The 23,216-nt window shown below is 49.4% G+C and overlaps 8 protein-coding genes across 9 annotated transcripts; 3 read left to right on the top strand and 5 right to left on the bottom strand.

Annotated features, from left to right (window-relative positions):
- Positions 1 to 399: 399 nt before the first annotated feature.
- On the bottom strand, positions 400 to 7,691 carry LOC6596827 (DNA repair endonuclease XPF). The gene is made up of 6 exons (XM_002022027.2): positions 7,430 to 7,691; positions 7,202 to 7,363; positions 6,545 to 7,141; positions 6,330 to 6,484; positions 5,453 to 6,276; positions 400 to 1,958 (listed from the first exon to the last, which is right to left on the bottom strand). Exons 1-6 carry the CDS (start codon positions 7,669 to 7,671, stop codon positions 1,017 to 1,019), a joined length of 2,922 nt encoding a protein of 973 aa, XP_002022063.2. The 5' UTR covers positions 7,672 to 7,691; the 3' UTR covers positions 400 to 1,016.
- Positions 7,692 to 8,052: 361 nt separating this feature from the next.
- On the top strand, positions 8,053 to 9,803 carry LOC6596860 (mitochondrial ribonuclease P catalytic subunit). The gene is made up of 2 exons (XM_002022028.2): positions 8,053 to 9,339; positions 9,400 to 9,803. Exons 1-2 carry the CDS (start codon positions 8,081 to 8,083, stop codon positions 9,731 to 9,733), a joined length of 1,593 nt encoding a protein of 530 aa, XP_002022064.2. The 5' UTR covers positions 8,053 to 8,080; the 3' UTR covers positions 9,734 to 9,803.
- Positions 9,741 to 10,812, bottom strand: LOC6596861. Its single transcript, XM_026990189.1, has 2 exons — positions 10,437 to 10,812; positions 9,741 to 10,379 (listed from the first exon to the last, which is right to left on the bottom strand). Exons 1-2 carry the CDS (start codon positions 10,763 to 10,765, stop codon positions 9,812 to 9,814), a joined length of 897 nt encoding a protein of 298 aa, XP_026845990.1. The 5' UTR covers positions 10,766 to 10,812; the 3' UTR covers positions 9,741 to 9,811.
- A 64-nt stretch (positions 10,813 to 10,876) lies between these two features.
- Positions 10,877 to 11,463, bottom strand: LOC6596862. The gene has a single exon (XM_002022030.2). It carries the CDS (start codon positions 11,435 to 11,437, stop codon positions 11,060 to 11,062), a length of 378 nt encoding a protein of 125 aa, XP_002022066.1. The 5' UTR covers positions 11,438 to 11,463; the 3' UTR covers positions 10,877 to 11,059.
- A 112-nt stretch (positions 11,464 to 11,575) lies between these two features.
- Positions 11,576 to 15,014, top strand: LOC6596863 (PHD finger protein 12). The gene is made up of 5 exons (XM_026990016.1): positions 11,576 to 11,689; positions 11,853 to 12,040; positions 12,142 to 12,817; positions 12,908 to 14,436; positions 14,502 to 15,014. Exons 1-5 carry the CDS (start codon positions 11,642 to 11,644, stop codon positions 14,695 to 14,697), a joined length of 2,637 nt encoding a protein of 878 aa, XP_026845817.1. The 5' UTR covers positions 11,576 to 11,641; the 3' UTR covers positions 14,698 to 15,014.
- Positions 15,015 to 15,720: 706 nt separating this feature from the next.
- On the bottom strand, positions 15,721 to 17,720 carry LOC6596864 (zinc finger protein 316). Its single transcript, XM_026990060.1, has 4 exons — positions 17,494 to 17,720; positions 16,360 to 17,438; positions 16,112 to 16,301; positions 15,721 to 16,040 (listed from the first exon to the last, which is right to left on the bottom strand). The coding sequence occupies exons 1-4, from the start codon at positions 17,695 to 17,697 to the stop codon at positions 15,798 to 15,800; spliced, it is 1,716 nt and encodes a 571-aa protein (XP_026845861.1). The 5' UTR covers positions 17,698 to 17,720; the 3' UTR covers positions 15,721 to 15,797.
- A 207-nt stretch (positions 17,721 to 17,927) lies between these two features.
- LOC6596865 (protein GUCD1) lies at positions 17,928 to 19,280 on the top strand. Of its 2 annotated transcripts, none has more exons than XM_002022033.2 (3): positions 17,928 to 18,470; positions 18,588 to 18,673; positions 18,737 to 19,280. In XM_002022033.2, the coding sequence occupies exons 1-3, from the start codon at positions 17,992 to 17,994 to the stop codon at positions 18,838 to 18,840; spliced, it is 669 nt and encodes a 222-aa protein (XP_002022069.1). In that variant the 5' UTR covers positions 17,928 to 17,991; the 3' UTR covers positions 18,841 to 19,280. The 2 variants fall into 2 exon arrangements, with proteins under 2 accessions (XP_002022069.1, XP_026845858.1); XM_026990057.1 differs by having other exon boundaries at positions 18,528 to 18,673.
- LOC6596866 (dopamine N-acetyltransferase) lies at positions 19,280 to 20,026 on the bottom strand. The gene has a single exon (XM_002022034.2). It carries the CDS (start codon positions 19,981 to 19,983, stop codon positions 19,294 to 19,296), a length of 690 nt encoding a protein of 229 aa, XP_002022070.1. The 5' UTR covers positions 19,984 to 20,026; the 3' UTR covers positions 19,280 to 19,293.
- Between the last annotated feature and the right edge of the window lie 3,190 nt (positions 20,027 to 23,216).

Here is a 23,216-nt window from a genome sequence, read left to right as displayed (position 1 = left end):
ACTGGGGGCCAGTACATTTTGCGAAATCTTCATTATGGCATATGCTATTATTTGAAGCATTTGTCATTGGTTTCTTGATGTTTTATAATTTTCTATCACTATGTAGTGATGAGTTATGTCTAGGAGAGCCCTTTTCCAAAAACACAAATTGACTGTTTTACATATCTATAATAATAATATGAACCTAAAGTAGATACTTTTCAAGCCTACACGTAATTGGTTTGGACTTCCCATCGATTGCTCGTATACTTCTTCTCTAATTGTTTACTTTTTACGCAGAAATAAATTTTTAAGAGAAAAGCTTACAAGAGTTTTCATCAGTTCTGGGCTTGGTGCCTTTTTAATTCAGAATACATTTGAAGATAAAGTACTGATAGTATATATATTATAAATCCATACTATCTTATATGACCAATCTGCTTTCTGCTTTTTCAGAATTTTCTTCATAGAAACAGTACAAATGCCTCTTATAAAACATAACCTCAATCTGTTTTTATAGCCTTATTTATACATTTATTTATTATATCCAACAGTTGTGCGCTATTTTTTACTGGAGGCTGCCTGGCAACAGAGGGTCATAGCTGCTATGTATATCAAAGGGTTCGTCCCTTCGGCTGCTGCTGTTCGTCCTCCTCCTCTTCCTTTTCAGTCGATTTTTCGGAGACCGGCGGGAGTTGCTCTCTCTCTCTCTCTTTCGTCAGGTGCAGGCAATTAAAAATGTATTGAAAATTGATTTTTATGCGACGGGCCATCCCTGATGCCCATCTGCAAACTGCTGCAGTAGTCGGTGGCCGTTGGCATTCCCAGTGGTCATCACTGTCCCCGATTGTCAACGTTGTCTGCGTTGGCCAGACATCTACCTGCTCCTGCTCTTGTTTCTCCCACTGCTCTTGCTGCCGATTTAATTGCAACGTTTAAAAATTTCCTTAATTTTGCGCCGTGACTTTGTTCTGCACTGTTTGCCTGGCCGCACTCCTGTTGCCTCCTGTTTCTCGGTCCCTGCCCCTGTTTCCTGTTCAGCGTCTACCCCGACGCGACTCCACGGCGGCCTTCCTGAACCGATTGTGCGAGCCGGCACCAAACTGTTTGCCAGCAGCCAGAAGGGCCGTGGAGCCGGCCACCTCGTCCTTCTCGGGCAGATGGGCTACATGAAGAATGTCGTAGAGCAGCTTGCCGCACTCCTGCGACTGCAGCATCTCGGACAGCTCCGTCTGGGTGCGCAGAAGCAGTTGGCGCAGGCTGCCGCCCTTCCGTAGCAGGCCGTGCACGTTGCGCGTGTGGACGCCGGGCAGACGGAGCAGGAAGTCGTGTATGCCGCTGTTATACTGCAGCTGCTCGCCGGCCACGGGTTCCTCGCTGCCCAGAGCCACGGCCTGGCAGGGGTCCGGCTCCGGCTTGCCCAGCTTCAGCTCCTCAAACAGCTGGGCCGTAGCGTACGGACTGGGCGACCAGATGAGACGCAGCCGGGGAAAGTGCAGTGTGAGCAGCTGCAGCTTTTGCACAATGTCCGCATTGGTGGCCGCCGTCTGCTGCGATAACATGAACTTGCCCTGCAGGTGGAAGGGCTTGTTCTGGTCGAATTCAATGAGCAGTATGGGCTTGGCATAGTGACGCTGCATCTGGACGCACTGATTGTACAGCCGCCCCGAGTTGAGGGACCCAATCAGATCTGAGATTGACTTGCGCTCCACGCACACCTCCGGCGTCAGTATATAGTCCCCGATGGAAATGGTCAGGGGCAGTACCTCTAGCCCCCGCTTGTGGATGAGGCATGGCAGGTCCGATCGGAACTCTCGCATGTCCACAATCACCTTGGGCGTCTCCTTCTGCCTCTGAGGCTGTTTCTGACCGCCGGCTTGCCGACTCTGGGCATTGTCCCCTGGCTCGTCATCGTAGCTCTTGTACAACACAAAAGCCTCGTCCGTCTTGCCGTCCTGATACTCTGGCACAACCATTTTCTGTAAAGAAATGTACACAGTTTAGTGGAAATAAAAATAAAAAAATAAAGGATCTACGAGGGCTGCTTTTTTGGCCTTATTGGGATCCAATATTCATGTGCACTAAACATTTTTGTATTTTCTGCGATAACTCTACTGTTTGGCCTAGCGCCTTCCCATGATCAACAACAAATGGTAATGTTAAAACTCTTTCGATAGAGAAAAGTATGAGTTTTTTGAGAATTTAGAAAACTAACCTGCAAATACGGATTGTACTGTAATACCATATTCCGAGCTCTTACACATCAGCCCTCTCAAAAGATTTTGTAACCACTCAAATTATCGAATCATGCCGCCATCTGCCTTTCAGATATTTCATTACTTCTAATGGGATCTTTTTTTCCAGCTATTAAACAAAAACTGAGTGGTCAAAGTTTTTCTACACCTTCTGTGTGACTAAGTGTAAAATGGGTATCCGTCTTCTTGGAGAATATTGCTTTAGGCCCGTTCGTTTTTTCATAGTTAGGCCAGAAACTTAAGAGCATCTACGTAAGCTTGACTTAGGTATGCATGCAAGCTTTATCGTTGGCCTTTCGTCTGCATCAAACTCCAAATGTAAAGCTAATATGAAAAGCCGGCAGTTTAAAATATATCAAATACTTGAAGAAGCTCGGAAACAAAACTATACAGTTTATGGGGCCATTCCTAAGACCAGAAACAGTAAATGAAGTTATAGGACACATTTTATTGACGATGGGCAGAACAGAACAGAAAGAACAGCTTGCACTTGTACCACAAGATGAGTCTCCCAAGGATCAAACTACTTTCAAACTTGGTAATATATAACATATTAGCTTCGTTATACGGGGAATACAGATTATACGGGAATACAAATTTGAAAAACCAATGCCATCAAAAATATCTAAAAGAAGCTACAGCAAGGTTGAGTACAAGAATGTCAGCAAATATTAAAAATGGCCAAGCTTCGGTACAAAACAAGGCAACTGTAGACCCAGTGGACATGCATGAATTGAATGTACATTTTTAAATGCAAGACCCAAAATAAAATCAAACCAAAATAAAAATCAAACCCCAAGTTCGAACGCTAATAATTGTAATTCACACGGGTGCAGAATTTTGCATTATTAATGAAAACGTAAGCAATCGAAAATGGAGAACAGAAATTGAAATTGAGGTCAGAGCGCAAGGAAATATAATAAACAAATTATTTACTACAATATACATATGTACATACATGAATGTAGATTTCCATGTTTTGAAATATTTAACTTATACAACACATTCCCACAAAAATAAAAAGTGCCGTGCGCGACTGACCAGAGTATCATATCCTTATGTATTTTGGGGCCCTGAACGTCAGGTTTTTTTTCCAAAACCTCAAAAAATCAATGTGGAAACTCATTTGAAAAATTCATAGGATTTGCTTGAAACTCGTGACCGGGGGGTTTTTGAGGGTCGCTGATGAAGATTTCTCTGGGGATTAATTAACTTCTTTACGAGCCAAGACGACGACTCGGAAACAATACATAGCTCAGAATCCGAAGATCGCAACTGTATTAAAATTACAGGAAAAAGCTCAAAATATTTTCAAAATACACATAATACTAAAAGCCGGAAACAACGAATCATGAATCACCCTAATTTTTACTAATACCCTAATTAAAAAAAAAAATACAACTGCAGTGCGTGTAATTAAGCTAAATTTGAGCACCAAATGTTATTATTTATTTCATTTTGTATCCGAAAAAAAATAGTATGTTCAAAAATTTGTTGTCAATAAGAATAACACAATTTAATGGTTCGAAATACACTTTGTTATTCAGTAAGCCCATACAGTAAGCCTAAGTTCCAACGAGATTCCAATTTATGAATTTATGAAAATACGCTTCCACATCTGTTATGACCTCATCAGTTGATGAAAACCGCTTTCCAAGCAGGAATTTTATTTAGGTTTGGAAACAGATAAAAGTCGCTAGGAGCCAAGTCTGGTCAATACGAGGAATGCTCCAGCATTTCAAACTTTAATTTATAGATTTAAGCCATTGTCAAAATGATTTTGTGACACGGTGGATTGTCCCGATGAAAAATAATTTGTTCAGCTGGTCTAAAAGGATACAGCCAAAATTTTTCTTACACTGCCCAATGAGCTGCCAAGGGCTTCTACTAAATCTCTTTCAGTCACTCGATAATTCTTCAATACGATATCCTGTATTTTTTCTACAATTTCTGGTGTTGTTGCTGATTTTGTACGTACTTAACGTGCGTAGTCTTTAAGGCTTGTTTAATTAAATTAAATTAATTAAATTAAATTAAGTTAAATTAATTGAAGGCAAAGAGTCTTTATAAACCTTCAATATTCATAAATTTTCTTTGCTTTTAAAATTTAATTTAATTTTGCTAAATGATTTAAAAAAAATGAAATGACAGATTGAAATGAAACTTCACATATGTACGTTCATATGAAATATGCAAATTAGGCTAGTCGCAACGCCCTCTCTTATCAAACCGCACAACTTATTGGACATCCTTGTATCTTACAATTCATTAATTAAGTAAACACGCCACAGATCGTGGATATTAAACTTATGAATTCTACAGCTGTTAAGTCTGGCAAATACCAAAATACAGATCCATTCACAAATCTTACAATAACACAATCCATAGCCCTACCAATACCAGGCCAAAAGATCTGTTAAACATTTTACTTTTTTCTGACGATATTTCGCAGTTACATACATATAATTTTATAAGGGGGGAAACGCTTCCATCTGGGCGTTACCCACATCCGCTTTCACCACAAATATAATATACTCCGATACTAGAAGAAAGATTTGCAAAATTATTCTTCCATTATAAGGATGATCTTGCTTAGCCATAAACCTGGAGCTAAGGTCGATTTTGGGCAACTACACGTCAACACGGGACAAAAATATAAGTTGTCTTTCGTGGCGATCAATTCAAACTCAGGTTTCAGTGAAATTTGAGGCAATATATTGATGAAAAGTCCTGGTAAATGTTGTGCATTGATACCCATAACTACCAGATTTCCGAATTTGGCTTAGATCGGATCATTATTATAGCCAGAAGGAACAAATGAAATTGCAGTGGCTACGCAACGCCTTCCCCGATCTTACTCATTCTCTCACTCACTCGTTAACGTGCAGAGTGCATCCTCTTGCGGAGATGAGGCATACTCACTGAGTATCGGGTATAAATGTAGAGCCGCGGCCCTAGCCGCAGCTCACAACGTTCCCGCTCGTTTCCACTTGCAATGTGTACGCTTGTACGATTGGGTGGACTTTAATCTGCGACCTTTAGATGGCAGCAATCCCTGGGAAAAGTGGGACATTTAAAAATCCAACATTACTTGAATTAATTTCCTTAGCCTCTGGTATGACTACGTAAAAAAAATTAAGTATCCAATCAAAAGTTGTAACATTTTTGGGCTAGTCCTTTAGGGATCTGTGGCTTTTCTCATTTTGTGTTTTACTCACGCTCTTGGTTTCGATGATTAGCTCGAACGCGGCCTTCTCTCGCCTTAGGCTTGTCAGATATGACTGCTCCTCGACTGTCCGTGCATGGATCAGAAAGTAGACCTTCATCCGTTCGGCGGGTGGCAGGCAGCGACGCGCCTCGAACACTTCCAACTGGCGTATGGCCGTCACATTGGTGTTGTACATAACCACATGGTGCGGCTGGAGCTTCTCCAGTATATGCTCCAGTGCCATGGAGCCCTCGCGCTCTGTCTTGAAGGTCTGCAGACAGACGTAGGGCTGCTTGCGGTGGGCCGCCGCCTCGAGGGCAGCCGTCACATCGAATTGTTCGAGTTCAGGTATCGTTTCGAAAATTGATGTATTCGGATCCGCCTTTAGTTGCTTTTCCTGCGACAGAGAGGGCTGGCTCATCGTCAGCATGTAGCTCTCCTCAAAATGCTGCGCTTCCGCATCCGTTTCGCTTAGCAGCTGCGCAAGCTCATCGATCCCAGCAGCAGCAGGCTGGGAGGCCTCTACCGCAGCGGCTCCTGAATTGGGGTGGTCTACTTTAGAGGTAGCTGCTGCTGTTCCGGCCGCAATGGACTGACTTTCGCGGGCATAGCTATCGCTCAGATTGCCCACGGGCACCTCGTGGTGCAAGGCCTGCTGCAGCAGGAAACGAGGCCCGCCCTGTGTGAGGTATTGCTTCAGCTGGTAACAGGTGCGCGCATCCTGGCAGAGTATCAGCACCTTGGGTTGCTCTTGTCCATGGCTTTTGTGAGATATGTCTTGCGTGAGCAGCTCGGTCAGTGCCTGCCACTTGGGGCAGGGCTCAGGCTCAAATTCTGTTTAATTAAAAGTAATTTTGGGGATGCCATTAAATAACTGGACGACTCACCCTGCTGGCCATTGTAGACGCGCTGCTTGGAGAGCTTGAAGACCTGTTCGGCGGCATCGAGGAGGGTCCATCCCGAGTTGCTCAGAGCATACTCCGTGCTGCGGTAGCGCTTCATCAGGGCATAGGCGCTCACAGCGTCGTGATACATGGTGGATCTGGGAGTGTGATCGCAAATGAAAGCCACTTCCCGCCAGGATTTGCCGAAAAGTACTCACATCATCAGACTACGCAGGATCTTGAGGTCGGCGACAATCAGCTTCGTCTGTGAGTTAAGCTGATGCCAGATGCAGTCCAGCTGCGCCTGTAGGATTTTGTGGAACTTCTTGGTGACACAATTTTCAACGGTGACGGCCTCCATGTCTACGTTCCGATTAATCCGCTTGATCTCGCGCACCAGAAAGTTCATTATGTCCAGGATGTGCGTCTGGATGGAGGTCATATGTTGGCTGAGGGGGACATGCAGCTCGATAGTCTGCGCCTGCCACGGTTTGAGGGCGCCGCGTACTGTTGCATGGAAGCGGGGCCAGATGTACAGCTGCTTGACAAAGAGATTGCGCATGGTGCGCTCAATGTGCGAGTAACCGATGGTGAAGGCCTCCGGGCTGTTGGAAAAGGCCTTCACGAAGCCCGTCTTGTTGCGCTGCCGGTAGAGGCGCAGGGCGAACGCCTCCTGGCAGCTCTCGATGATGGTGTGGGCTCGCAGCACCACTATTCCGGTGATCAGCTCGATGGGGATGCGCTGCTTGAGCAAATCAACCACCAGGATGCGGGTGCTGATGAACTGAAGGCCTCCCTCCAGATAAACACGCTCCCTGCGGAACAAACATGGATCTGAGTGAGAGGGAAATATGAAAGGACTGGTTATTTTTCACCTTTCCGTTGCCGTATTGGCCACCTCGTGCACGTACTTGGCCTCCATTTTCGATTTATAGTACTGCTCTTCCCAGTCGGAGCCATTGATGATCAGAATAAGGTTTCCAGCATCGCTGTACGCCTTTAAAATGTGAACCAAGGCGCGCTCATAGCTCAGGCCCCTTGTTTCGGGCGGATAATTCATGGTGTTACTTGAGTGTGGGCAACCCCAACTGATGGACACTTACTTGGCACACACCAGCAGGCCGTCTGCATGGACCAGATCGAGAAACATTTGCTTCTCATACTCCAGCAGAACAATATCTTTGCTCATCAAATACTCCTCAGCGGTCACAATGTTGGCCAGCTCGTCATCCTCTCGCACGGCCTCGTCTGTCTCCAGCAGTTTGCTTGTATTCGTCTCCTGAGACAGCTCTTTGCCAGCATCTGCATCCGCATCAGCGGTTTTTTCCGCGGCAGTCTCGGACATGGCTTCAAAAATATTTCACAATTCGCACAAAAAATGCCGGGTTAATCAGCTGTTGTCAAGTCAAAGATAAAATCGAAAATGTATTATCGATGGCGGGAAAATTTCAGAGAATATCGACTATTGTTGGTGGTCCGGCAGCGCCTGACCAGGTACAAACAAATCAGGATTGATTAATTCACTGAAAAAGCGAAAATCTTTTGAAGAAATTGCAATAATCAAATGAAAAACGTGGAACTCTAGAATACTAATTCAAAAGATTATGCACCATATATGGCTTTTTAATCAGCATTTTGAGGATGCACAATATCGATGGGGCTGCCAGACTGTTGGAATTGGTCAATTTACAAAATATTCAAAAACGCAAGAAATAAATGATAATACATAACAAATTCATTATAAGCAGTCAATTATGTACAACATACGTTTGCTGCGGCAGCTGCGGTGGTTCGGCGGCCACCACCGCCTGATGGCCAGCCAGCACAAGCGACCCCAGCTGCTAGGCAGCGTGCCCTCCGACCAGCTAGAGCAGCTGAAGAGCAACTACTTCGCTCGGCGGCAGGAACTAAGCGGCGATGAGTGGCAGAGCGTGCGGCACTCGCTGATCGAGGGCTACAAGCACATCAATGACCACAACGTGGACGCCGTCATCCTGGGCGTGTGCAGCGGTCCCCAGCAGCTGTCGCTGGCCAAGAACTACGTGGATTACCTCAGGAGCACCGGAGCCGGACCAAATGCAGCCACCCTGGGACGCCTACTGCGCGTCTACAACACGGCCTACCACACACGGCCGCTCAGCGAGGCGGAGCAGCGGGAGATCCTCCAGATCTGCGACTCGCTGCAGGCAGCCCATGAGACACTAGACGCCACCAGCTGCGAGCAGGTGATCCACGGGCTGGTGGCCACCACAGAGCACTGGCAGCGTGCCCTCCCACTGCTGGAGATGATGAAGGTGACTAGCACGCCCAGCGTATCCGCCTACAGTGCCCTGGCCGAAAAAGCGTTTGGCCAAAGCGACCAGGCGGAGGAGGCCTGGCGCCTACTCGAGGAAATGACTCTGGCCCGCAAGCAGCCCAGGTGCGAAGTGTACCTCGCCCTGCTCAACCGTCTCGCCCAGGAGCCAGCAGCCACCTCTAGCCTGAGAGTCGAACTGGAGCGCCTGCTGCAGTTCCTCGAGCGCCACAACATCCTCGTCAGCCAGAAGGTGGCCCAGCGGCTGCTCCAGCTAGGCCAGCAGCTGCCACAACAGCTGCGAGTGACCGCCAGCCGTCTGGGGCCGTTGGGCAAGTGCCAGGAGTGCCGGCAGCATCTGCAACCGGTAGCCATCAGCGACGAGGAGTTCCGGCAGCTGAGCGAGTGCTTTCTGGAGAAGGTTCTGATACGGGGGGACGTGTTCCAGAAGTCCACACCCGAGGAGGTGCTGCGCTTCAAGCAGTACGTGGAGAAGACTGCCCCCTACGACTGTGTGATCGATGGCCTCAATGTGGCCTACTCCACCGGCGCGAAGAAGGCACCCCAGCAACTCGCGAAGCTCCTGGCGACGGTAGTGCGTCACTTCAAGGAGCGACACAAGCGTGTATTAGTCCTGGGCCGGGAGCACATGCGGAAATGGTCCAAGTCGGCCATGCACTATGTGCAGAACAATGCCAGCCTCTTTCTCACCAACAATCTGTAAGGGACTCCCATCCGATCCGATCACAGAATAACTTTTTTCCCTCCCCCCATTGGCAGATCGCACGACGATCCCTTTCTGCTGTACGCAACGATAAGGAGCGGACAGGAGACTGACTTCTTCTCAAGGGACCTGATGCGCACCCATGCCTTCCTGCTGGGAGCCGAACTGAAGCCCATCTTCCGACGCTGGCAGCAGGAGCACCAGTTCTCTCTGGTCACCCAAACACAGACGGGCAAGATCATTGTCAAAGAGCCCATCCGGCATCGCCTCTCCGTCCACCAGGCGGAGGGTGGGTCCTGGCATGTGCCGTACTGCGATGTGTACACCCCAAATCCCACCGACAGCTTTGACGTGCCGGAGCACTGGCTGTGCCTCATCCTTAATACTTAATAGATTCTCACATGTGTGTCCGCGATTCATTGGACAATAGAAAACCCATACATGGAGCGCATCCCTCGAACCCCCTCCTTACCCGCATTTGGGGGCACTGCACTTGTCGAAAGCGCTCTTTTTGAATGTCGGCTGCTGCCTGTTGCGACGGCGCTCGTAGGAAATCTTCTTCTCAGCAGCGCACATGAGGCGACGCTTGATGTGATTGTCCATCTCCAGGTCCATGTCGACGGGCTTGGCCAGCTCGTTGGGATCACGGGTGGCTGCCGAGTCCAGGGCCTTGATCACAAGACTGAGGAGAGCGTGGGCCAGGCGGTGGCACACATCATACTCGATGGCGTCCTGGCTTGTGTAGTAGATGGCCGACTGTGAGGTCGGTTGCACACCAATGGCCAGCAGGATGTTGCAGAAGATGCCGCGCTGCATGCGGGCGTACGGATCGACCAGCTGCGGCGGTATGCGCATGGTGGTGGCCAAATGGGCTATGAACTTGGCAAACTTCTTGATAAGCACGTTCAGGTACTGTGTACGACACTGGCGCTCCAGTTTGGTCAGCATGTTGTAGTACAGCTCCTGCTTGCGCTTCAAGAAGTCCTCCTTGCGTCGCTCTTTCATTTCGTTGCTCTTCAGAACCTCCCCAAGCTGTCTGCAAGAAAAAAGATTGCCTAATTTGGGTCTTCTATTGGCTTTTGTGCGCACTTACTCTGTGGTTATGGCATTGTATTTGCCCAACATTCTCTTGATCCGCTTGGCCCGCAGCTTAGGGTCGTAAACATCCTTGAACCGCGCGTAGCTTTCCATCAGGTCTTGCATCCTGGGCTGGGATCTGGTCACATCGCTTGGCCGTGCCTTGGGCGGCATGGATGGCTGGTAGGCCATACGGCGGACATATGACCGCAGCTTGTCCACGTTCTCCTCCTGCCTGCGTTGCCGATTGCTAGGACTGCAGTAATCCGGATCCTCCTCTTCGGCCTCCTCGAGCGATGATGTGGGCAACGGCTCATCCCAGTCAGACACGTTCGAGCTGGCCATAATGATTCGTAACTAATATACACAAATATATATTCTCACAAAAATTTTGCAAAACGGAAACAAAAAATTTCCTTTTTTTGAGCGTATGCGAAAAAATTAAACCCGAAATACTTTGGAGCTCACTGATAATTTCAGTTGTTGCTTAGTCGAACGTTGAATATTGAATGAGCGAGGGACGGGATGACCTCACAAATCTCTCGGCCTACCACATTCAATATTCAATCCTTTATTACAGAATGACATTAAAACTATGATAAAGCTATTTGTAGTTAAAATATACATCTAATCAGCTCTCTAGTTGCTATCCTTTTGCACGGACCGCTCCAGGGCGAAGGTGTATTCCTCGGCCAGACGATCGACGGACACCTGGCGCGTTAAGAGGGCCAAGGCGGCGTCCATCTGCTGCTCGGCACTGAGGCTGGCTTCCTTGGTGGTTAGATGGGGCGACAGCTGGAAGGGTATGTCGTCCAGATAGCTGTAGCTTGCGGGGCCGGACACTGGCGCCGTGAATGGCATCGAGGGCGGGTATATTCCGCCAGGATTTGCGCTGGGCTTTCGCTCAATGAACACAAAGTCATCGCCACCACTGGGTCGGGGGGCATCCGCAGGACCTTGTATGGCCTCCTCAGTGGGAGTGGCGGTGGGCTTTCGCTTACCAAATACCGAAAACATTTTATAAAATGTCGAAAAATATAAAAATAAATGACGACTGCGCTCGATATATGTACAATCGCGCACAGCGTTGCCAGTCCGTCGCCTTGATGCGCAGGGCTGCATGCGTCTTGTTGTCGGTATGAGTTTCAACTCTTCTCAAAAATTAGCGACAACAAATTTGTGTACAGATAATTGCTGAAGTGAAATAAAAAAGTGCGAAACATGTCGAAGGTGGACCAAGACGCCAGCGCCTCGACAAGCATCATGGAGGTAGGTGATTGCCGCTGCCCAATGCACAGTTTCCCTGCACACCAGTGCCCGAAGGTGCAGCAGAATCCGCGTACACGCTGGCGGACGCCCCGTCTGCCCGCCCAATTGGGATAAACGCAGATTTTAACTATTAACTCTCTCCTTTTCTGCATGTTTTGTTTAGCAAATCAAGGTGCTTATTGAGCCGCCGCCCAATGAGGACGAGAAGGCCGTGAAGGGTACAAACACCAAGCATCCGTACTACAGGCGTCCGGGCCGTGGCCACAATCACGATTATTGCGATGCCTGCGAGGAGGGGGGCAATCTGTTATGCTGCGACCGTTGCCCGTCCAGCTTCCACCTGCAGTGCCAGTAAGTAGAGATGCGATTGAATCCCCTCCCCTTTCCCCCGTAGGTAGCTCCACCAAGTGCACAGTGTTTTAGTGTTCGCTCCCTTCCCTTTTCACATTCAGTGATCCGCCGCTCAGCGAAGAGGATATACCCAGCGGCCAGTGGCTGTGCCACAGCTGCCGCATGGTGAAGGTGATCCAGCCCCGGTCCAAGGCCAATTCCGTGGAGCGCGTGCCCTCGGGCGGTAGTGGCGGCTCGCGCGGCCACACACCGTCGTCGGGGGACCTGGAATCGATACCGCAGAAGATCCGCAATCTGCGCAAGCGGAGCAACAGCGAGCGAAACAGCACCGAGAAGCTGCTGGCCAAGATGCCCCTGGCCATACAGCGGGCCCTCGACCCAAACAAACGTCCTACGCCGCTGGACGACATTATACGCGCTGCCAGCATGCTCAACCCGCAGCAGTTCTCGCTGCCCCCCGAACTTGAGCTACACACGCAGTTCCCCGGCAACGGCAAGGTGCAGCCCGTCCAGCAGACGCAGCCGCATGCGGGCAACGGGCGGAGCCGGGTCTCGGGGAATCAGCGTCGCAACTCGAAGCCGTTCGAGCTAGATGGCCAGGGACTAGTGCCGTTGCCGGCCAAGACATGCTTCTACTGCAGCAAATCGTGCAAGCGGGCGCCGCTCCTTTCCTGCGACTACTGTCCGCTGTTCTACCATCAGGACTGCCTCGATCCGCCGATGACGGCGCTACCGGCGGGCCTCTGGATGTGCCCGAATCATGCCGAGAACTTCATCGTAAGTGCTCCTCCTTCTGCCACTCCTACCACCACAACCACCTCCTCCAGCTCCACCAATCCTGCAACAAAGCCTGCTCTCTCTCTCCAGGACGCCCACATGACCACCAGCATTTCGGCCACAGAGCGTGTGCGTCTATGGAATCGCTTCCATCAGCCGGTTGACCACGAGAGCGTCAAGATGGAGTTCTTCCGCCGCGTACACACGCGCCATCCCCCGTTTCGTACCAAAACCACGGTCCGTACACGCGCCCACATCGATGTCCCGGCCAGTGTCCGGCACCACTACGAGCATCCCCCGCCCCTGCTCCCCTCGATGCGCCAGACGCTGCGCTACGATGGGGTGAAGCGCCGCAAGAATCTCCCCAATTCCGTCGAGGAGATATCCAGGGAGACGGTGACTGAGTCACTGCTCAAGGATTTGGAGGCCCTGCGCTCTGCCCATGCCAAGTTCCGTGAGATACAGCGGGAGTACGGCAATGGCCAGGATTTGGAGGATCTGGTCATCGACAGCGATAGCGACAATAGTCCAGAGGCAGAGCCAGATGCGAGTACGGCAGCGGGAGACGCAGCAGAAAAGCAGGAGAATGGCACGGCTCCCATGGAGCAGGAAGCAGGAGAGCCAAAAGTTGAGCCTTCGGCAACGGCCATCAAAATCGAGGAGAAGGCGGAGAATCCATTTTTGGACATGAGCTTCGACGAGGAGGAGGAGTCGGACAGCAAGTTGGCGATCATCGACGCGGATCTGCGCCACCTGGACGTGGACATCATCAAAAAACTGGCCCACCAGCGCCTCCAGCAGCTCGTCCAGGAGCATCCGGAGATTGTAACACAGTACAAGAATCGCACGGCCGCCCGTCGTTTGCGTCAACTAACGGTTCAGCAACAGCCGACGACCCCTTGTGCCGCTTTGCAGGGCGACCTGGCCCCGGAGGACATGAATCGCTTCTCTCTGCTGTTCACCAGCGAAACGTCATCGATTCTGGCCCAGAAGAACGGTAATGCCGCCGACGAGGATCCCATGATGGCTCTCCACCCGGCCCTGGCCACCGCCGCGGCCATCGCGGCCGCCGATGCCGCCGCCGAGAGCTATGAGCCGCGCGTGCGCACCGATGCGGAGAAGGCCTACGAGCTGGCCTCTCGCCTCGAACTGAAACTGCTCCACTGCAAGGTGCGCGCCCGTGGTGTGCTCACGCCCCTGGGCGATATGCTCGAGGACAGCCGCTGGTTCAGCAACCTGGGGCTGGAGCAGTCGATCTTTATGCGCTACCGCACCCTCTATGTGGGCTATGGGGGTCATTTCACGCCCTCGACATCGATGTGCCACACCGAGACCGTTGATCTCTCCGCCATCGGCTACTGCAGCCGTATCTCGCCCCAGCACGCCATCATCTTCTACGACGAGTTCTCCAAGTCCTTCGAGCTGATCAATTACTCCGAGTTCGGAACAGAGGTCAATGGCCAGCTGTACACGTGCGATCTATCTGAGAATGGACGCACAAAGGCCGCCAAGCGCATGCGCCCAGACGATGCCGATCTGAAGCGCCGCGTTGACGAGATCCTGGACAAGCGTCGCCACATCGAGCGCCAGTACGAGCCAAAGAAGTCGGGCGAGGAAAGGTGAGATATTTTCGGCGAAAACCATTATATCTCAAACCCATTTTCTTTTCGTCCCTTTCTTGCAGACTGGTGGGCATTGTGAAGCCTGCCTGCCGCTGCCAGGCGACGGGGGAGCCAGTTCCCATGGTGCCGGGGGCCTGGGAGGGTGCCGCTGTGCTCGCCCACGGCACTCTGTTGCGCTTCGGCTGCCTCGCGTTTGTCTTCTCAGTGCCCTCGAAGGATCTGCTGCAGGCCCAGGCACGCGCCAATCGTCAGACGTAGGACAAAATGCATTGTAGCCAAGGACCCCAGGGACCCCAGGGACCCCAGAGATGCCCCCTTCCCTACCCAGAAAATCTCAGTGAGAGCAGCTAGCAGACTTTTCCCCATCCATCCATTATCCCTCATCCTAGAATTAAGTGCCAAGTGCATTCAACAGTTAAACTTCACACAAAACTAATGGAGGTGCCACGGAGGATCACTGTCGTAATTTTTTTGTGTCATTGTAGTAGAAGAACCCCACATCCCAGCCCCTCAAAGCCCACACTCAAACACACACAAATGTATAAATGAAGAATAAAGTCTAAGAAGAAATACGATGAAGAAAGCAAAGTTTTTAATGCTAAGCGTCATCCAAGATTCCTTTTGAAGATGATGTTTGCTGGAGGAATGCACCACGACCTCTAAAGAACAACACGGGACTTCTGGCCATCGGCATTCGGAAGCGCTACCCGCTACCCGCCGAGGAGCTGATCTGTACTCCGACTGCCGTCGCCTTGTCGCTGCTCTGGATATTTTCGGAACACATTCAGGTTTCGACCTGTCTCCTGGCCTCCTCTGCCATCGACATAATGCCCGAAATCCAGCTGCAGATCCCGACTCGCTCCAAGGCGCTGTCCTTCTACTGATATTGATGGAGGCCAATGACCTTTTCACCTTCAGTTTAAGTGCGGGATAGACGCACTGCCGCATAAATCGCATTTTCCTTCGACAGATTCCATAAAGTACTTATATATAACGTCTTATTGAACCCATAATCCATAGACCTGTATAAAAAAAGATTACCTCCTGCAACGTCCATCCGATACGCAATCCACAAGTAATTTTCGGGGCCATTTTGGGGGACAGAAAAAACCGATTGAACATTTTATGGAAATAAAGGTTTTACTTTTGAAGGATAACTCCAGATGCAGACGCAGTCTGGCAGTCGCCAAGGCAAACGTTAGTAATTGAGAATACAGAGGGAAGAGTATACACAAACAGGAACCTCCTTTGAGGACGAAGGACAGACACGGAACAGAGAAATAAGTACATAAAATACATTATGGGCTAGCATGCAATACAAAACATAGAATAGTACAGGAATAATACAAATATAAAAACTATGGGTGCCCTGCGTCCACATAAGCGGCAACGGATGTTGTGGCTGCTGCCTCCTGGACAGCACCGGCAGCACCTGTCTGTACCGTTTTGGCAGCGGCAGCGGTGCGCGTGGCCCTCGAACGCTCCCATTCGACTTTGTGCTTGCGCTTCGTGTGGTGGTACATATTCGATTTGGAGCGAAACTCTGTGGGGCAGAAGGAGCAGGTGTGCAGCTTGACGCCCGTGTGCGTGGCAAAGTGTTCCTGTCGCAACAGAGAGAGGGAGAAGCTTAAGTTTGCGGCTTGCGGATTGCGCAGACACACGCAGTACTTACCTCCAGGTAGCGCTTCATCTTGAAGCACTTGCCGCACACTTCGCAGGCATATTTGGGCTTTGTCAGGCAGCGATGATTCTGGCCGGGCAGCTCCCCGCAGCTGGGACAAATGATGGGCGTTCCAGTGGCAGGCAGAGGAGCGCTATCCTCCATTCTGTGCCGCCGCTTGTCCAGCATTCCAGCCACAGAGCTGTAGAGAGATTCGATATTGGGGCTAGAACCATTTCTTCTGTGACTCTGTGCCTCACCTGTATGGATGCGACAGCCCTCCGCCTGCTCCTGTCGTTATGGTGGTGGCTGCACTCGTACTCGCCGCCGCTGCCGTCATGGCCGTTAAGAGATCCTGCTGCTGCTGGAGGAGTAGGCTCGCACACAGACGCTGCTGCAGGCTGTCCGCCGGCCCGGTGGCAGTCCGGTCGCTGAACGAGGCCGCCGCCACCACAGCGGCGGCCACTGCATTGTAATTGGCCAGCATCAGTTCGTTCTCCTTGAGGCGCTTGTTGTGGTGATGCTCGTGATGCACTGGACTGCTGCTGCTGTTGTCCTTGACATCGACATCCCCATCGCCGTCGCTGGCACTGCATTCGGTGTTTTGGACCTTCTTGGGGGACTGGGTCTTGCGGCGGCTGGACCGAGTCGTGCGTGAGCGGATCGTGGATGGAGACGTTTTGGCCATCGTTAAGTTGATGGCTTCGATGGAATCACTCTTGATGGCGGACAGTGGAAGTGGCGGCGGCGGCGGCGGCGGAGAAGGAAGCGAAACTGTAGGTGCTGGTGGCGGCTCTTCTTTGATCACAGCTAGTTCGCTGGATACATCTGGCTGGGTCTGCACCTGATTCTGGGACTTGGCCGCATCGCGCTCTTCGCGCGCCTTCAGCCACTGGGTAGTGTGCTTGCTCTTCACGTGCGTGTACATGTTAGAGCGGCAGCGGAAGGCCATTTCGCAGTAGGGACAGGCAATTGGCCGGTCGCCCGTATGGGTGGCCACATGCTCCTCTAGATACCGGCGCATCTTAAAGGATTTTTCGCAAAACATGCACGGAAACTTGTTGACTGCCAACGCCGTCGCCGCTGCTGCGACAGTCTTCGATTCGGCGTACTCAGGCTCCTCCTTGAGGAGCTGGCAAGGGGACGCCTCATCGACGTCAACATCGACATCAACAACATCGCCCTCCTCCGACCAGTTCACATCGCAGTCAATCTCCAGAAACTGGCTGCACAGTGTCGTCTGCTTTAGCTCCACCAGCTTCCAGAAATTGTGGAAGCTCTCCAGCTGCCCGCAGCAGTCGGTGCAGATGCAGGTGGAGATGGCATCATCGCGTGACAGCTGCAAATGGCCAAATTGCGTACTGCAGGATACTGTGGGATGGGGTATTACTTACGCAGAGATACAAGTGGATCGAGATCAATTGGACCAAATAGCTTTCCGGCACTGGTTTGTTGTTGGCTGCTGCTGGCGCTCCTGCTCCTGTTCCTGCTGCCGCTGCACTGTCGCTGTCCGGCGGGGCGTCGGGGGGAACGGTGCCACCGAACAGTAGGACGGCATTCTGCTCGTCCAGCGTGTTCAGGCACAGACGACAAATCATTTTTTCAGAATATTTTTATATTTTTACTGCAGCATTGAGTAGTTTATATGTTTTACAGTACGGTCACACCTTTACCTAGCGATGGGCGATATCGATTATAAATTATTGAAAATTATAACTATTGATGCATCGGTATGCGTTTACGCGTTAGGGAATTTTCAGAACAAATATCGATATTATATCGATAATCAATATGATATGTTTTTGTATCTGTATTTCGGTGGCCAAATACTCAATTCGGGTCTTAAAACGTTGCAGAACATCGCATTTCTGAAGGAGCAGCATTCCTGAACAATGAACGGCCTCCCACAAAGCAAGCACTACAATCTGACGCACTACCAGCAGAGGTACAACTGGGACTGCGGCCTGTCCTGCATCATCATGATATTGTCCACCCAACAGCGGGATGAGATGCTGACCAATTTCGAGGCCATCTGCAAGGAGGAGGGCTTCGGGTCGAGTACCTGGACCATTGATTTGTGCTACCTGCTGCTGCGCTACCAAGTGCGTCACGAGTACTACACCCAGACCTTGGGCATCGATCCAAACTACAGCCAACACACGTACTACTCGAAAATAATTGACAAGGACGAGAAGCGCGTGACGCGCAAGTTCAAGGATGCCAAGGCCCATGGGTTGCGCGTTGAGCAGCGCACTGTCGACATGGAGGTTATTCTCAGGCATCTAGCGCGACACGGTCCGGTAATCCTGCTGACCAACGCCTCGGTGCTCACCTGCGAGATATGCAAGCAGAATGTACTGGAGAAGTTCGGGTAAGTGTGGACAAACCCCTTCCGTTTGCTCAAGCTCCCCTGCTCATGTCCGCTAAGCTGTTTCCATATTCCTTGTATTGCCCGAAATACACGCTTGCCCGCCGCCACCAAAAAAAGGTATGCCGGACACTATGTGGTGCTCTGCGGCTACGACATGGCCACCGAAAAGGTATTCTACCACAACCCGGAGGTGCACGATGGCCGTAAGTATCTTACTATTTGTCCATCAATTAAGAGCTAAAGCTATATAATCATTATGTATGTAGATATTTGCCGCTGCCTGGCCGAGTCGATGGATACGGCGCGTCGTGCCTATGGCACGGACGAGGACATCATCTTGATATTCGACCAGATGGCCAGCAAGGAATAAAGAGACTCCGAGCGGAGCGTCTGCTGCTCATCGTAATCGTAGTACCTGCCCAGCAGTTGCCGTGCTTGAATGGAGGATGGATCTGCGCTTTGTGATATTATTGGATAGGCTAGAAAATTACTAAACGAAGAAGGATTCGATTGGATTGGAAATGGAATATGGTTTGGCTAGGCTTGGCTGCTACGTTGTCGAAGCGAAGCATTTCATTGGCACAACAGTGGACTTTATTTGAGTTTAGTTATATCATTGATACGCGCGCGGCATCTGACGCAGTTGGTCCCAAAAAAAAACAACAATTACAAACGCAATTATGCAAACAGGACGCCGATCAGGCTGATGTCCTGCCCACATTCCAATACGATTATCAATACCTTTGTGAATGTATAAATACTATATATGTTGAGTGTCTCTGTAGAAAATACAAAAGATTATTGTTGAATGCGAGCTGCTGCCTTACTGTGGATCCTCATCCCCATCGTCGTGTCCCACTTTTTTGGTCAGCAGCTGGAGTTTAATGTGCGGCGCCTCTACGGGCAGGACGACCTGACCGCCTGCGTCCGTGTACTTGGCGTACAGCTGTTCGGCAAATAGCTCGAACCCGTGGGAGCGGAGGATCTTCTGCGAGAAGATTCCCGTGGCATCCGCCTTGAGCAGGCGGAAGCCGCGCTTGCGGGCCAGCGACTCGGCGTGCCTAACCAGCTCCTTGGCAATGCCCTGGCCGCGGTAGCTCGCATCCACCGAGAGGATGCGCACATCAAAGATACGATCGACTTTGAAACGCCCGAAGAGATCAACCTTCAGGTTGTGGCTGTAGAGCAGCTCGAAGATCTTCTTGAAGTTGAGGTCGCTACTCGCCTGGAGCTTCTGCAGGGCCTGCGCTGTGTCGCCCGGGCGCAGGATGCCGTTCAGTATTACTCCGGCTATCTTGCATTCCTCCTGTTCAGCTCCTTCGCTGCGATCCACGGCCATCAGGCTGAGCTTATCGTGCAGCGTCTCCAGGCTGTGGTGCTCCAACTCGCTGTTCCCGAATCCCTTCTGGCACAGTCCAGCGGCCTTGTTCAGTGGCTCGTCCGCAAAGAAGTTCCTCCTCAGGTGGTCGATCACCTGCTCGTAATGCTCTGGTCCAATCAGTTTGTACTCCATAACGGCAATGCTAGTGCAAGTGGGTGGGTGGGTGCCTGGGTGCCTGGGGGATGGAATGCTCCTTTAATTTAATTGAAATTCTGTTATACATACATTTGCAAAATGTCTGTTATAACCACACAAAGGGCTCATCTAACTTTCCGTATAACGCAATTAGCTGTTACCGTCGTCCTACCGTTCTTTCAGACACACATACATATGTATGTATGAAAAGTGCACTCACTGTTGGGCAAGGTACATACAGAATTATTTAAATGAGGTGAGATCTCGAACAATTAGGCAGCCATCGTATGAGTCATTTCTGGCAATGCTTCACCCCATATGAAGACACCTTGCAGGCAGTAGGCAGTGGAAGTGTGAGAGTGTGAGCCCCTTACCCATTTGATGCCTTGTTGACACACCTCTGGCTTTGAGAGCTTAAATCTTTACTCTTATTTGTCTGCTGCTCTCTCCACTTATCTTTTTCAATTAGGAAAAAACCAAACTTTACCCAAGGAGCGCACTTAACTTAAACAATTATTTAACAATTTACAGTTACTTTCAGTTACTTTCACTTGTTGTCGAGCCTGGAAAAAAATGTGTAACCTACTTGCGGGCGCTGCCAAATGCGAACTGCGACGAGTAGAGCCTGGAGCTTGGAGCCACAGCAGCAGCATCACGGCGCTGTGGTGCGTGCTCGTGTATCCCTCTCCTCTCACCCGAAGTATGGATAAAAAATGTCGGCAGAGCTAGGGGTAGAGGCAGAGGCAGAGGCGTGTAGCCTCAGGGTCACAGGGATACAGAAGTGCAAAGGTTATTCCGTCACCCCTTTCAAGGCACTTCCATGATTACGCACACACGCAACTGCCTTTGTGTTTGATTGTGTGCGAGTGAGTGAGCGATTGCTGGCCGTGACTTATGGCCAAATGCCAATACAATTGCAGGAACGAACAGTAAAATTGAGAGCTGCTCTCCTCCACCTCACTCACACTCGCTCACACTCGCTCAAGCGCTCTTACTCCCTCGCGAATTTGACTTTGTTGTTGAGCGCAGCAACTAACTGTTGATTCTTCTCCTCTTCCCTCCTTTGTGCGTGACTTTCTGAAGGAGAAGGAGAGGGAGTGGAGGAGAGAGGTAGGCTGTGTGTGCCGTCATCCAGACACAATGTAAATACGTACAGTATGTCCGAAAAGTCTCACTACAGTCGGAAAGAGTATATATGTATTTTCTGAATAAATGTAATATTGATAGCCCTAGATCATACAAATGTGCGACTTGCAGGGAAGCCTCACTCCACACCTTTTGGTAAAACAGTTCCCTTCGGCGCTATCATCCACTGAAAGTGAATAGGAATAATTAATTAATTAAGAATATTATTTATAGTTTATGTTTTCTTATAGTTTTATAGTTTTAATTTAAAAATTTGCAATCTAAAAATATGGTTCATTAAACCTCTTTTTAAACGGGAGAAACTAAAAAAAATTGTTAGTACTTTTCCAAAAAACTTTAAGATTATATCAAATACTGGAATGTCAGCAAAGAAAGACCTAACAGACCCTTTCTTTAAGAGGTCTAAAGTATGATAAACAGTAATCCAATTCGAATGTTAGGCCCCTGCTATTGTAAAATGGTAGCATACTTTCTCGATACACAGTTTTTTACAGTATTTGCACGCACACATAAGGAGCTTGACTTTGCCATAATGCTGTCAACGGCAACGACAACGGCCAAGACGTGCCACAATCAAACGGGGGCAGAGGAAGGAAGACAAATTGTGTTAATAGATGTATGCATACACGCACAGGCACAAATATGTACATTCATAAATACAGGGAGCGCCATCTCTTAATTCGGTATTTAAACTTTGAATAGCTTTGAAAAAACGACTGATTTTCAAATATAGGGTATTTTTATTTGGTATTTAATTTGGTGCTTTAAAATTTATTCAGACTCATTTTTGAAATCAACATCAATCAAGTGGCCGCCTTTATAGGACACAATATAATGTGCCATTTTTCTGTGTTTTCCATCACATTTTCGAGCATCTCGGGCGATATAGCGAAGATATCGTCACGAATATCAGCCTTGAGCTCTTCAATGGTATAAGACTTGCTGGCGTAAACTTTTTAAATAACCCCACGAAAGGAAGTCTGGGCAGCCAATCAATATTCCCATTTTTTAATACCAGTAACCGTTCAGACCATTGAACGACTATTTGCAATGTACAGCATAACTACATATTTCAGCGCGTTGTTTCGGTAGTTTCCAAGAGTGGTCTACTCAAGTCAATCGGTTTACAAGTGTCCAACCTATTCAATGCTTTAATACCGACATAAGAGATGGCGCACCCAGTATGTGTGGGATACAGGATTTTTAGTACACACTCAAAGATAGGCAGGCCTTCCCAAGGATATTTACTAAGTAAAAGAGTTTGTCAGCATTTTGATGAAGTGGATGAGACTTCAAATGATTCTCCAACCATATCTGAACTCCCCTTTAAAATCAGCGGATAGTGATTAAATCTATTGACTTTGTGAGAACTGATCGTAAGAAGTATACAACGTATATACTTATAGAACGTTCGGTCTATGCTTTTTTAATTGGAGGAAAGAGTATGAAAAGAAAAAAGTAAACGAAGACACTCCCAAACGTTCGTTCTTCTTTCTGTGAAGGAAGATAATCAATGTATATGTACATATGTACATATATGTATATAAAATCCTGCCAAGACAAATTCAGTCTAAAAGCTACACACGCTTACACGTTTACACACGCGCTGTATGTGTGTGTGTGTGTGTGGGTGTGAAAAGAAAACAATGCGAATAAAGTCGCTGTCAAACTACGAGAGGTACCGTTGCAGAAGAAGCAGAAAAGGAGATCATTCGATCACGCAGCGAGTGTGTGGGCAACAGATAGAGCGTAGAATGGATGCAAGGAATTAATCCTACCATACATACACATGTGTGTATGAATACATACAGATGTGCGTAGCTCCCTTAACAGCGATATCCGTATCTCATAACCATTTAATAGAGTCTACCGAATGGCGAAAGCTCCAAGTACATATATGTATGCATACTGAATACTTTAATTAATAGTTGCCCGTCACTGGACTGTGGCCAAATGGGGCGGACGGGCACGTGTCCATTGACACATATAGAGTCATCACAGAGCCCTCCCATACAACAAATAATGGAAGCACATGACGGCACAAGACGCATATTCAAATTGCGTGACGCTTCTGTAGATCCCAT

Source organism: Drosophila persimilis, unplaced genomic scaffold, assembly GCF_003286085.1.
Source record: "Drosophila persimilis strain 14011-0111.01,24,50 unplaced genomic scaffold, DperRS2 tig00000520-arrow-pilon, whole genome shotgun sequence".
Classification (NCBI taxonomy): Eukaryota; Metazoa; Arthropoda; class Insecta; order Diptera; family Drosophilidae; genus Drosophila; species Drosophila persimilis.
Note: the sequence above shows the minus strand (reverse complement) of the source record. Positions and strands in the feature narration are given on the sequence as shown.

Coding starts and splice junctions, on each gene's coding strand:
- LOC6596864 (XM_026990060.1), bottom strand. CDS start 17,697: ATGATTTGTCGTCTGTGCCTGAACACGCTGGACGAGCAGAATGCCGTC. Junction 17,439..17,493: donor CGATCCACTTGTATCTCTGC/GTAAGTAATACC, acceptor GGCCATTTGCAG/CTGTCACGCGATGATGCCAT. Junction 16,302..16,359: donor GGGCTGTCGCATCCATACAG/GTGAGGCACAGA, acceptor ATCTCTCTACAG/CTCTGTGGCTGGAATGCTGG.
- LOC6596863 (XM_026990016.1), top strand. CDS start 11,642: ATGTCGAAGGTGGACCAAGACGCCAGCGCCTCGACAAGCATCATGGAG. Junction 12,041..12,141: donor AGCTTCCACCTGCAGTGCCA/GTAAGTAGAGAT, acceptor TTTCACATTCAG/TGATCCGCCGCTCAGCGAAG. Junction 12,818..12,907: donor ATCATGCCGAGAACTTCATC/GTAAGTGCTCCT, acceptor CTCTCTCTCCAG/GACGCCCACATGACCACCAG.
- LOC6596861 (XM_026990189.1), bottom strand. CDS start 10,765: ATGGCCAGCTCGAACGTGTCTGACTGGGATGAGCCGTTGCCCACATCA. Junction 10,380..10,436: donor TACAATGCCATAACCACAGA/GTAAGTGCGCAC, acceptor TTTTTCTTGCAG/ACAGCTTGGGGAGGTTCTGA.
- LOC6596862 (XM_002022030.2), bottom strand. CDS start 11,437: ATGTTTTCGGTATTTGGTAAGCGAAAGCCCACCGCCACTCCCACTGAG.
- LOC6596866 (XM_002022034.2), bottom strand. CDS start 19,983: ATGGAGTACAAACTGATTGGACCAGAGCATTACGAGCAGGTGATCGAC.
- LOC6596860 (XM_002022028.2), top strand. CDS start 8,081: ATGTACAACATACGTTTGCTGCGGCAGCTGCGGTGGTTCGGCGGCCAC. Junction 9,340..9,399: donor CTCTTTCTCACCAACAATCT/GTAAGGGACTCC, acceptor CCCCATTGGCAG/ATCGCACGACGATCCCTTTC.
- LOC6596827 (XM_002022027.2), bottom strand. CDS start 7,671: ATGTCCGAGACTGCCGCGGAAAAAACCGCTGATGCGGATGCAGATGCT. Junction 7,142..7,201: donor GCCAATACGGCAACGGAAAG/GTGAAAAATAAC, acceptor TTTGTTCCGCAG/GGAGCGTGTTTATCTGGAGG. Junction 1,959..5,452: donor TAATCATCGAAACCAAGAGC/GTGAGTAAAACA, acceptor ATTTCTTTACAG/AAAATGGTTGTGCCAGAGTA.
- LOC6596865 (XM_026990057.1), top strand. CDS start 17,992: ATGAACGGCCTCCCACAAAGCAAGCACTACAATCTGACGCACTACCAG. Junction 18,471..18,527: donor AATGTACTGGAGAAGTTCGG/GTAAGTGTGGAC, acceptor ATGTCCGCTAAG/CTGTTTCCATATTCCTTGTA. Junction 18,674..18,736: donor CCCGGAGGTGCACGATGGCC/GTAAGTATCTTA, acceptor TTATGTATGTAG/ATATTTGCCGCTGCCTGGCC.